Source organism: Aspergillus welwitschiae (assembly GCF_003344945.1).
Source record: "Aspergillus welwitschiae strain CBS 139.54b unplaced genomic scaffold BDQ94scaffold_8, whole genome shotgun sequence".
Lineage (NCBI taxonomy): Eukaryota > Fungi > Ascomycota > Eurotiomycetes > Eurotiales > Aspergillaceae > Aspergillus > Aspergillus welwitschiae.
In genome coordinates, this window is record NW_020798702.1 from 921,459 (window position 1) to 932,286 (window position 10,828).

The 10,828-nt window shown below is 49.2% G+C and overlaps 4 protein-coding genes across 4 annotated transcripts in view; 1 reads left to right on the top strand and 3 right to left on the bottom strand.

Moving 5' to 3' along the window:
• On the bottom strand, positions 1 to 1,602 carry BDQ94DRAFT_139502 (acid protease). The gene is made up of 3 exons (XM_026765435.1): positions 897 to 1,602; positions 531 to 846; positions 1 to 481 (listed from the first exon to the last, which is right to left on the bottom strand). The coding sequence occupies exons 1-3, from the start codon at positions 1,550 to 1,552 to the stop codon at positions 98 to 100; spliced, it is 1,356 nt and encodes a 451-aa protein (XP_026629014.1). The 5' UTR covers positions 1,553 to 1,602; the 3' UTR covers positions 1 to 97.
• Positions 1,603 to 2,248: 646 nt separating this feature from the next.
• On the bottom strand, positions 2,249 to 2,674 carry BDQ94DRAFT_139503 (uncharacterized protein). The gene has a single exon (XM_026765436.1). It carries the CDS (start codon positions 2,599 to 2,601, stop codon positions 2,347 to 2,349), a length of 255 nt encoding a protein of 84 aa, XP_026629015.1. The 5' UTR covers positions 2,602 to 2,674; the 3' UTR covers positions 2,249 to 2,346.
• Positions 2,675 to 2,924: 250 nt separating this feature from the next.
• On the top strand, positions 2,925 to 7,284 carry BDQ94DRAFT_158169 (uncharacterized protein; the record flags this gene model as incomplete). The annotated part of the gene is made up of 13 exons (XM_026768895.1): positions 2,925 to 3,015; positions 3,120 to 4,373; positions 4,472 to 4,520; positions 4,900 to 5,026; positions 5,167 to 5,305; positions 5,538 to 5,666; positions 5,766 to 5,815; positions 5,985 to 6,106; positions 6,191 to 6,307; positions 6,350 to 6,399; positions 6,806 to 6,963; positions 7,056 to 7,110; positions 7,238 to 7,284. 13 exons carry the CDS (start codon positions 2,925 to 2,927, stop codon positions 7,282 to 7,284), a joined length of 2,388 nt encoding a protein of 795 aa, XP_026629016.1.
• A 606-nt stretch (positions 7,285 to 7,890) lies between these two features.
• The window catches only part of BDQ94DRAFT_158147 (uncharacterized protein), a gene marked incomplete at both ends in the record, with an annotated part of 5,888 nt that continues 2,950 nt past the window's right edge, over positions 7,891 to 10,828 (bottom strand). The window contains 12 exons of the mRNA XM_026768890.1: positions 7,891 to 8,037; positions 8,102 to 8,266; positions 8,334 to 8,479; positions 9,027 to 9,127; positions 9,209 to 9,292; positions 9,389 to 9,408; positions 9,655 to 9,736; positions 9,962 to 10,032; positions 10,080 to 10,176; positions 10,262 to 10,379; positions 10,412 to 10,487; positions 10,576 to 10,649. Of these exons, the coding sequence (XP_026629017.1) occupies positions 7,891 to 8,037; positions 8,102 to 8,266; positions 8,334 to 8,479; positions 9,027 to 9,127; positions 9,209 to 9,292; positions 9,389 to 9,408; positions 9,655 to 9,736; positions 9,962 to 10,032; positions 10,080 to 10,176; positions 10,262 to 10,379; positions 10,412 to 10,487; positions 10,576 to 10,649 (1,181 nt within the window). The remainder of the gene's footprint in view (positions 8,038 to 8,101; positions 8,267 to 8,333; positions 8,480 to 9,026; positions 9,128 to 9,208; positions 9,293 to 9,388; positions 9,409 to 9,654; positions 9,737 to 9,961; positions 10,033 to 10,079; positions 10,177 to 10,261; positions 10,380 to 10,411; positions 10,488 to 10,575; positions 10,650 to 10,828) is intronic.

Sequence of the window (10,828 nt, forward strand, 5' to 3'; positions counted from 1 at the left end):
ATTAAAGCCATTAAGGGGTATTGATTGTGAACATGAATTTCATACTACATTCAACATAACTATACATGTGAATAATGGGGACATATCCAGTCTATATCTAGTAGGTGTCGTTGGAGGTGTAGTTCTCGCGAGCAGCGAATCTCAGCTCCGTGGCGCCAATGTCGAACACAGTGACGACATTCTTCTGGAAGGTGTCGCCCAGAATGTAGAGATCTTCGGAGGTGTCGCTACCACCGTCAACGATACCGGAAATGCAGATGGTGTTGCCCTCGTCGTCGGTGCCAGCATCGAGGATCATGTCGAGGGGGTTGATGTAGAAGGTCTTTCCGCTGATGGTGATGCCGTGGGTGGGAGGGGTGGCGTCGCAGTCTACAATGTAGGCGCCCTCCTCGTCGGAGTAAGTCGCCGCAGGGGAGAAAGCGGCGTTGATCTCCTCAGCGATGGAAGTTGGGTAGTAGTTCAGGGTGGTGCCCGAATCGACCTGCATCTGTTAGAAACCATCAGGTAAGGGGGTGCTGGAGTCAACGTACGATGTACTGGATGTCGTCGCCACCAGCACTGGCCAAGCTCTTGCCGTTCAGAGTGACAGCGTCAATGTTGATGGTGTAGAAGTCGTAGGCCTTGGAGTAGCCTTCGATGTTGGTGACCAGGATTGAGGTGTTGGTGAAGTCTTCTACGAAGTCCACAGGAGGCAGACCGCCGAGAGCCAGATAGCCAGCGGCACCGGAAACATCGCGCTCAATGGCCAGACTGAACAGAGGTTCGATCAGGCCCTCCTCCCACATGGTAGTAATGATGTTGCTGTAGACAATCTGCTCGTCGGTGGTTGTGGAGTAGGCGCTCGTACTGATACATGTTAGAAGCCTGACTATCAGTAATTGGGGAAGAATACATACAGGGCAGGATACGCAAGACCAGTCAGGCCAGAGGTGGTTCCGTCGCCCTCCCAGGCGGCCTCAGTGACCACTCCGATGGTTTGATCCACAGTGATATTGGCAAGAGTGACGGTTTCGTTACCCATCACTCCGTAGAGGTATTCACCATCACCATATTCGATGGCGAATTCTTCGCCCTCAATTTCCTTGAAAGAGCTCTCGACAGTCCAGGTGGAGCCGAAGTCGCAGCTGGACTCGGAGGTTTCGCGGCCAGTGTCGAGGTCAATACATGTGAAGCCTGTCTTGACAACCCAGGTGTCACTGGAGCCGGTGTCGACGATAACGTCAAAAGAATCACCACCGATGGTGATTGAGGTAGCGAACTCCTCGCCTTCGAAGAGGGAGATCAAGCTGGAGCTGCCACTGCTGGTGGAGCGCTTGACGTAAGCAGCACTACGAGGGTTCACGTTTCCCTTGGACTTGGTCTTGCTCAGCTCGAGGTACTTGGAGGAGGCCTTGTTGTGACTGGGAGCAGCGAAGGCGGCGGGCTTGTAGACGGTGTGGCTGCCGCTTCTGCGGACAATATTTCTTCCCTTGAGCGGGGAGGGAGTGGGTGCAGCCAGAGCAGCCCCGGCAAGGAGCGAGGCAGTGGCAAGGGTACCGACGGGGATATACATGGCGGCAGCTGAGTGAGAAGAGATCTAAGCGATTGCTTGACTGACAGGAGAGAAACCTCGTGCAGAAGAGGGGTGCGTTCGGGACATTATATAGTGTTGGGAAATTACATCCGGTAGTCGGACAAGACCACCGATCTAGCTACAATTAAACATACAGGAATGAGAGACATTCGTTGGGTTGCAGAATCTCGCTGTTGTCGACTAGCATAGCTCGCAGCTTCCGAAGTGGCGGTTAGCAATGACGCGATGCAAGTGGTTGAAAAGACAAGGCGGACCGGTATAGTGCTGCCTGATAGTGACGAGACATGGCCTCCCACTCGATGGCTAGGAACAATAGCGCCGTGTGGGCCCGGCACCGATATTGCTGATAGGGAGCGTTGCGTCAGCGCTGGTCCTGGATTGGTGCGAAGCCAGGCCCACAGAAGATAAGACGCAAGGTGCGCGTCGGAGTCCGCAGGGGAGGGATCGAAGGTTGAAGACTGAAGAGATGATAGATTGGAATGTATTGGGGTAGCTAGAAATTGCTTCATGCGCTCGGTGTGATCATTGTTGCGCTTTTCCCTCCCTGTAATAAAGTAACCAAGCCTTGAATAATTGTATCGGGCACCATCTCGGGGATAACCCTGAAGGCATTAGCGCCCGGCGAAATGTCGACGAGTGCAGCACACGGAGACTGTCATCCGACAAGGCCATTGTGACGAATCTGAGGCACACACAGTTCCCCTTCATTTGATAACGACCAATAATTGCCATTGTAAGAATGGCAATAGAGCCATCCCTCGTTGAGACATGTATCAGCTGCTTTTCGTCCGAGACGCCCCTCTGTTAGACGTTGACAAGCGTGCTATAACCTTGAAACCCACATCTGACTCCTGACAGGCCCATGACTGGGTCCAAGGTAGGCCAAGCATCGGAGACAACCGAGAGGGGGAGATGGTTTCATGCTTGATGCTGTCAAGCTCAGATCGGCGGATTATCGGAGTAGCTGTCAGATCACGTGGTGGGGCACGTCCGGAAGAAAGCAGCCCTGTGTTGCTGGTATGTGACATTTCAGTAGCCCATCACTAAACAGGCACATACTGCAGAATTGTTTAATTAACTCTGCGATAAGGGACATCCTTCTTAGTCCCTGCAGTGTATAGTAACGACGGAGATGCCGTGAAGAAAGAACGCAGACACCGCATTGAGAGGCAAACACGTGCGGGGAACCTCGGAAGAGAAAGACCCGCACCGCCCCGGGCGGCCATCGGACATCCGCGGATTTCATTTCAGCGTCCTTGGAGTTTCCACAACACTCCTCATATCAGCCCACTATCGGATAGCGCCATCAGTAGCTAATATCCGCGCATACTTGCATGGCTTTTATGCCTTGATGGTCGCCGAGCGGGTCCCCATGGTCGCGACGGACTCCGGTAGTAATTCCCAGTCGCGAGGTATGCCCGGTTTTCGTCGCACACCAGCAGGTCATGGCTAACTTCTTCTCGCGTCTCAGGATGCTTTCAATGCTCGAAACGCCGGATTGTCTGTGACAGAGGGGAACCTACCTGCTTCAAGTGTCAGAAGAAAGGGATCGAATGCTCGGGATCCGGTCGCTTTCGCTTCAGCCCCGGCCTAGCGAGTCGGGGAAAACTCAAAGGCTGCACAATTCCGATACCCGATGTCGACCCGAGATCGGTATACAAAGAAGGCTCAGATGGCCCTCGTTATATTCGGTGGAAGGATGACCGGAATAGAGTCAACAAAACACAGAACCCCGGACTTAGCCGGAAGGAGCGGGTAGTCCGGAATGGATTGGCCACAGAGAGGGGTCCGGCCAGTGGAGGCAGAGCTCTCGCACAGTCGATATCTGTCGCAAACCAGGACGTTATCCCTAGCTCGGGACAAGAAATGTATAGGAACATGCCTTCTGAGGACCCACGGCCATCCTCAATAATGCAGACGTCTGTTGGGCAGTGGATCGCACCAGTCGATTACAGAACCCGCGAATCATTCGACTACTTCGCGAAACACGTCGCTCCTGTCATGGTTGTTCTTGATATATCGAATGGCTACCGGGACATTATCCTGCCCATGGCTTTTGAAGACAGCCTTCTACAACAGGCCGTTGCTGTTGTGGCCGCGCAGCATCTTGGCTCCCGACACCCCTCATGTCGAGCGGCGACCGAGTCCAGCCGGTCGGCAATAATATCTCGCTTACGACGTGATTCTCAGCTTGGTTCGCCCGATCTCGTGTTTAATTCATCCACTTGGGCAACTCTGATCGTGCTACTTGTTGGGGAAACCGTCACCGGAAGCTCCGAGTATAGCCACCTGTTACGGACTCTCCTCACCCTGGCCCAAAACATGAAATCCGTCGGAAATACCGAGCTGAGAGATTTTCTCACAAAGCAGACGGACATGTTTGCGTTCCTAGGACAGCCACTTTTGAACGAAAACCTGGGCGCGGAGAGACTTAGAAATCCGGTTGATCCAAGTGTCTGGATGGCTTCGAGAGTTAACGCTGATTCGCACCATCACAGGACATTGTCACTTGTCAGGAAAGTCTTCTCAAAGGGTGCACAGATATATCTTCAGCGTGCGACTACAAGCCAAAGCTCGTGGCATGTTTTGGAAGAGCTGCGCCAGCTTCTTTGTCAGATGAGCCCCACGGAGCCAGGTGCCCATGGCTTCGTATGGTCATGCTTCATTGCAGCAGCGGATAGCGTAGATCCCGAGCACAGAGCTTTCTTCAGCGACTATCTGAAAGGCGTATATTCACGAACAATGTTCGACAATATCCCTAAAGCTCTTGACGCCCTACCTGCCATTTGGGATCTGCAGGGTTCCGCGAAGTGGACCGAAAACTTGCCCCGCCTGTCACCTATCTTGATTATGTGATCGATATGTCCCATGTGGGATTTATTCACCATTGCCAAATAGTTGCCGGGTTACCTCCAATTTGGGCTGATACACCCGGTAACAGCCCCAGGTAGCAGGGTGATGTCGAAAATTGACCTGTGCCCTAGTTGGTCACGACATCTTCTGAAGTGGACCCTGTCGGGAACCTCAGCTCGAGATAGACCAAATGACTGATGCGCCAGCCATGCAACTTCTCTAAGTACGATGTGTATTGAATATACTCGAGTCATAAAGCTCATCCGAGCTCTTTGCGGCCCAATTCATTGCTGACCAAACCTTGTCACGGACGCAATCACCGGCGAGGCTACTGTCCGTCCCGGTACGGTATCAGGTGGTAGACTGTCCACATTGGATCTGACTTTCGGGTGACACCACAGATAGCAATAGTTCCGAGATTCTCGCGTTTCCCGGCGCACAGGGCGTACAAAGATGTAGCCTGCATACGTCAGTAAAGGTGGAATAGTCAACTATCCGATCGGACTAAGTGAGCCGATTACAAATGTGGGTCACCATACATTGACGGCCTCAGGTGTCCAAGATGCTCGTCTCCACTTTCCATGTAGAAAGCAAGTTCACGTTAGTGCTGCCAATCTTCTCTGGGTGGCCCGATCAATGTCATTTTGAATGTGAATTAAATCGCAAAATAGTGGAGTAACTAGGGCTTGTGTGTGGTAGTAAGCAGCTGACAGGAAAAGCAACCTCTACCTACCTTGCAGTTGGATGGTTTAAATTCAAGCTCGGGAGTCCCCGTAAAAAGGACAGAGGGAATGGCCGGAGGTGCATGTGAAACGAAGAAAATCTACAGGAGAGAGGAAAACTCCGATAGAGCTCGATCCGCTGCGAGGGCCAGAAAGGGTATAAAAGCCCGCCCACAGCTGCCGGGATAAACAACTCAACAAGCAAGCCTGCCAGAATAAAGGGAGAGCGGGGATGGAATGAGCCCTAGGTTCTGCCTTCTACCTAGAGCCCATGAGCACCAGTGCATGATGAAAGTATATAAGTTGATACAGCCGCTATGATGCGTGGCCTAGTTGTTGATGCCTGTACGAATATCTCGACACCACCGCCTAATGAGTGGGCTGGCTAGTCGCTGCTACGGATTATCACGAAGGCCGAGCTGATATTATTTTCTCTCAAGTTCTATATATAACATTATATCCTGCTTCCCACGATACTGATGGGAATCACTACTACCATACCATGGGAAAGGACCGACGTACGTATCGGTTGTGGTTGGTCCCATCTGATGATATCCCTAGTGTCATGCATTGCTTCAACTACGAGTTCCTTGGCCTTTTGTATCGACTGCCAGCAGACTTCACATTGTCAGCCTTCTCGGCAATTCTCTGCTCTTTTCTCGATATTGTCATCCTCATGCATACCGAGTACAGCACATCGTATCACCTGTATGTCCCGAACTCCGTGCTCCGCAATGCCTCTACCGCGTGATACGGTCTAGCTATTCACTCCAACTTCACCGGCTATACCACAGATGCCCACCAATACCGGACCCTCGTTTGATTTGCTCTAGCAGACTCGTAACATGCGAGGAACCTTACAATTCTTGTACACTCCACAACAGCTTGATTCTCCAAATGCTAAGCTGTGCCTCTTCGCCAGGAAACCAGCTTGTCCAGCTGCTACCCTGAAAGTCTCGTCTGACAGCAAATGTTGGAATTATGTTGCCAAATCTACAATTGACTGCATTGTAAATATCACACCACGTCTACCCACTCAAAGGTCATTGACTTCGGACTGCACACCTGTTGACAGGCTTGTTATTTCTATTCTCAATTACCCCTGGCTATCAGTCACCAAAACCGGACCTTCTGCCCATGAGTCCAATAGTTCAATCCGGTAAAGGTGGTGCCTTTTCATGTGGAGCCAGAAACATAACAGATCTCAACCCTTATCTGAAAAGGGGAGATCACGCGATTCCCTCTTTTCTAGTAACAGTGAAACTGGGTGGTTGATGATCCTCCAAGATGTGCGAACTATTTTACGATTGCACAGGCTATAGCTCTAGATTAACCTTCGGCTGCTGGGAAGGCTCAATCACGCTTATCACTTTGATAATTGTCTCTACCAATGACTCCTAACCCACTATCGCGGGTGGCGGGAACACAGCTAACAGGAAGGATAATTTCGTACAACATAAGTTGCTGACCCCACCTTTTATAATTCATATATCATCTGTGAATATATAACGGGTGACAAACAGCAACAAGATGCATCGAAGCTCTTCTTGTGTCGCTCATTCTTCTGTCTTGTGCCTGCGTTGGCTTGAGTACCTTTGAAACAACCAACAATGATTCCATAACGAGGACATTCAAGAGTATTCCACCATTGCCGCAGTGACCCAGCAGGGACTGTCATCATACAGTGCAGTTGAAACGACCGCGAGAATTGGAACACTAGGAACTGACATTGAATCAGTGTCTGCCTCGCAGGGACATATGAATGAGAAAGCTCTGAACCAAGGTATGGCACAGCTTCTACCTGCCCCAAATAAAGTCACCAGGAAAGACAACGAAATGCATGGCGACTTGCGAGCTCCTCCATTAAGATCCCTCGCATGTTTGGTACAGCATCTCAAATTAGGTAGAACTTGTCGACATTCACTAGGCCACATGATGTTCATCTACCATGGCAAATCCTGGGTTCCTGAGTTGCGATATAATATCTATCTGGGCGAAGTATATGAGGGACTATCGTTCGAATGTTCATGGGAGGGTATGAGGAAGGCTTACATATATATGTCCGCCTATAAGCCGGGCCGCATTGAAGCTTCTGGTTGTCTGCCCAATATTGCGTCTAATGTGGTTCGGCTCTAGTCTTGCCCCTGGGGTCTGATTTAAGATGGCCGTTGACAACTCGAGCGATCTATCCTAGAACGATGCAGGATTCCTTTCAACGAAGTTAAGGACGCCGATGCGGCTCATAATGGTATTACTATCAATCTACCCACAACTGTAGAATAATCAAAATAAAGCAAGACAAAACAGCTTCCCGATACTTGAATCTAATGATAGATAATTTGGTGATAATATATGTCGTTAGTGTAGATAAAATCTCTTCTATAGTTCCGTTAATTTCTACTTAGGAAAGGCACAACATCCCACAAGCTTCAGGTCAGAATATTTACAAGCTGTTACAAACAATGTCTGAACATTGATAAACCACACTGGCCGACAGATTTCTTTTCACATTCATGTCAATCCGTGCCTACGCATTATACATGATTCGTGATACAAACGAGGTATATATCATATAGTATAGTATCATTACATCGAACTGTTGTATTGCTGTACGCCATGAATGGATAATATCCTGGAACAACTGGCAATATAGTGAGATTGTAAATCTCATGTTGTTTCTGTCGGTTATCGTGTTCTCTAGCTGAATTCGAATACCCACAAGATATTGTCCCCGACTATCTACTAGTACCCACCAAGTCCACCACCGTACCCACCGTAACCAGCAGATCCACCTCTAGGCCCAAACTCAGTGTTATCTTTGCTCGTCGACTCCGTCTTTGATCTCTCCGTTTTGCGACTTCCCCCAAAGCCGCGCAGACTGCCAAGTTCCTCAACGTCAGAATTGGACCTGGACGACAGATCATCGGGTAGGCAACCTGGCTCGAAATCTGACGTCCCCAACGGTGACTGGGAATACGTCTACGTTGATCATTGGTACCATGTGAGACATTGTGCCTTCCTGTGGCACCGCATGGCTCGGGCAATTCAATCGGGAAACCTGGGTATTTTGGATAGCTATACGGCGGCCATTGACCACATCGAACATTGTGGTAATCGGCTGGTGGCTAATACGGGCCAGGAGCTGGTCGGTGTACCTGCCATCCTCAAGTATCCGTCTTGTGGACCGGGAAGTCTGGGTCAGGAGCCTCCCGCGTATTGGATCTATGAAGGGGAGGTGCAGTATGATACGAGGAAGCAGAAGGGGCTTTTTGCTGATCAGATGAAAATGATGAGGGGGAGGAAGAGGAGGAGTAGGGGTCAATACCATAAGCTATATGAATTCTCGACTTCTTTCCCCCCAGAATGAAGATGGAGACCTGTGTATATATCTAGATCATACATTCCCCTGCATCAAGGCTCGTACGAGCACATGCGGAATTCATGTACGGATATAATGGCATTTATCCTCTGAATGTGGAAAGCTATGTGAAGCCCGTCTATAACATGAGCCGGCTCATTGAGTGTCCAGCGGAGGATAAAATGATATGGTTTGTCTCTGTATTACCACACGATTCTCTTTTGATCAGTCTCATTCTCTTTCGCAACATAATGGGTTCCAGTACATTTAACTGATCCTACAGAACTGCTATTCAAGAGTGTTGATTCTTCAGTTCATTTAATTTTAGCGATTTTATTAGAGAGGCACTACCGCCACACGGGCCTCTCTTCACCTGCCCTCCGCCTACCTTAGGAGGTAAGAATTGTTTTGAGTACAGGCAGAGACCCCATCGCCTTCTTTATAGCGACATGATGTTTAAGACATTAAATGACAGGCGGTGGGATTCTGCCGGCTCAAAAGAGCATGTCAGGTAGGCGACAGGGTGTGACATAAGCAAAGGCTGGCCGGTGCAGCGGTAGCGTCTCCCTTATATTCAGGCCTATCTTCCACGCTCGAAGTGTATAGGGCCGGAAACGAATCCTTTTGATTCACAGTACTGGGGTTATTATGTTTACGCTTAGCTTATACTTCTTGTGATGATAAAAGAAATGGATAGGTTACCCTGCTTGTTCATCTGATATTGAGTCTGCTATTCCCCTCACCCTGTACCTGGTCGTGGATAGGCTTGACATGTGAAGGTTCGTACTGTTCATAACTAGATTCAAAGTGCTCTAGTTTGTTACCATAAACTGGGAGTGACCAATGACACCATGCTATAAATATGAATCTATTCTCCGACACCCCTGTAAGATGGTGTTGGGCTGGTATCCTCAGCCATGAAAGTAGCTCTGCGCTAATCTGGTTTTGTCATGAACTCACACCAAGGTAGTAACTAACCGATCACCCCGCGGCCCGACGATCGCTTTTCTCTGACATGCTCTTTCGATGTCAACTCTTCACCTGATTGGGTTAGACTTCCGCGAATTGACCATGTGCTAAACCTGTTCTGTCATAAATCCACACCAAAGTATTGGGAAATAATCAGACGGCATTGTGATAGGATGAACGGTATTCTTTGGGCCCACGAGTACGAGGCACTGCAACGGGTGAGGTCGAAGTTTAATCAAGGAATGCATGGCTCCTTGAGCCCTATCTAATAAGTAGTCATATAAATCTTTCCTCATGGCTTCTCATCAAAATCAAACCATTGCTTCGTTTTTGCTCACGGGCAATATATCTACTTCATTCACATCCTATGCCATCTCTGAACAGTTTCTCCACAAAATCTCATACTGCAACGCGATACACTTTCTTTTCTATGCTTTTTCCACGATGTCGGCCCACCTAAACTCTTCTCATACCATGACTCCACACACTGCAGGTGCAACGGGCGACGACGGAAGACGCAAGCCACAGAGAAACCTCCGCGCTCCAGATTCTAGCTCCTTTAATATCACCCAATCAGACGACCTGTTCAACCAAGCCGCTCTACCCCCGCATCATCAGGTCCAGACACACATCGACTTAAGGTGTCCGAATGTTCCGGGCTTCCTTGAACGTCCGTGCCAGTACCCATGGGATGCTGGAAACTGGTACAATACGCCGACCCCTGTGGGGAGATGGGACTTGACTACCGCGGTTCAGCCAGGTATCGTGCCTCCGGACCAGCTTTACCAAGCTGGCACACAGCAAGAAAATGTTCCGTCGAATAGGTTCGCTGTCCCCGGATTAATGAACCCATCGACCAGACCAGCAAACAGTCCCGTGGAAGAGTATGCTGTCCTTCCTGCCCCTGGAGCAAAGTCCGCGAAGCTTGCAGCTGACATCCAAACAGGAATACCCATCTCCGGTGCGGCTGGACAAATTGCAAAACCAGATCAACCTTTAACAGGTGGGCGGACTTAAGCAGACACATCAAAACCATTCATGTGTTTCCTGCTTCCCATGTGTGTGTGTCCTGCGATCAGACGTTCAATCGCAAGGACAACCTCGTGGAACATCAATTGCGGAATCATCGGTTCCAATAAAGCATTCTGCTTATGTTCCCTTTGCTGGGAGAGATCTTCATTTGACGTCAATCTGTATCGTGCTTGAATTTTCAGTTTTTGTTGATCTGCCCTCCCTCACCTTTTCTTTTCCTTTTTTTTTTTTTTTTTTTTTTTTTTTTTTTTTTTTTTTTTTTTTTTTTTTTTTTTTTTTTTTTTTTCATCTTTCGGGCTTATACATTCCGTACATTTCGGT

Bases quoted from the DNA above. Each gene is read 5' to 3' on its own strand.
- BDQ94DRAFT_139502 (XM_026765435.1), bottom strand. From the start codon at position 1,552: ATGTATATCCCCGTCGGTACCCTTGCCACTGCCTCGCTCCTTGCCGGG. The intron at 847-896 runs GTATGTATTCTT...AACATGTATCAG, and splicing joins GGTCTTGCGTATCCTGCCCT to TACGAGCGCCTACTCCACAA. The intron at 482-530 runs GTACGTTGACTC...TAACAGATGCAG, and splicing joins GCGACGACATCCAGTACATC to GTCGATTCGGGCACCACCCT.
- BDQ94DRAFT_139503 (XM_026765436.1), bottom strand. From the start codon at position 2,601: ATGTCACATACCAGCAACACAGGGCTGCTTTCTTCCGGACGTGCCCCA.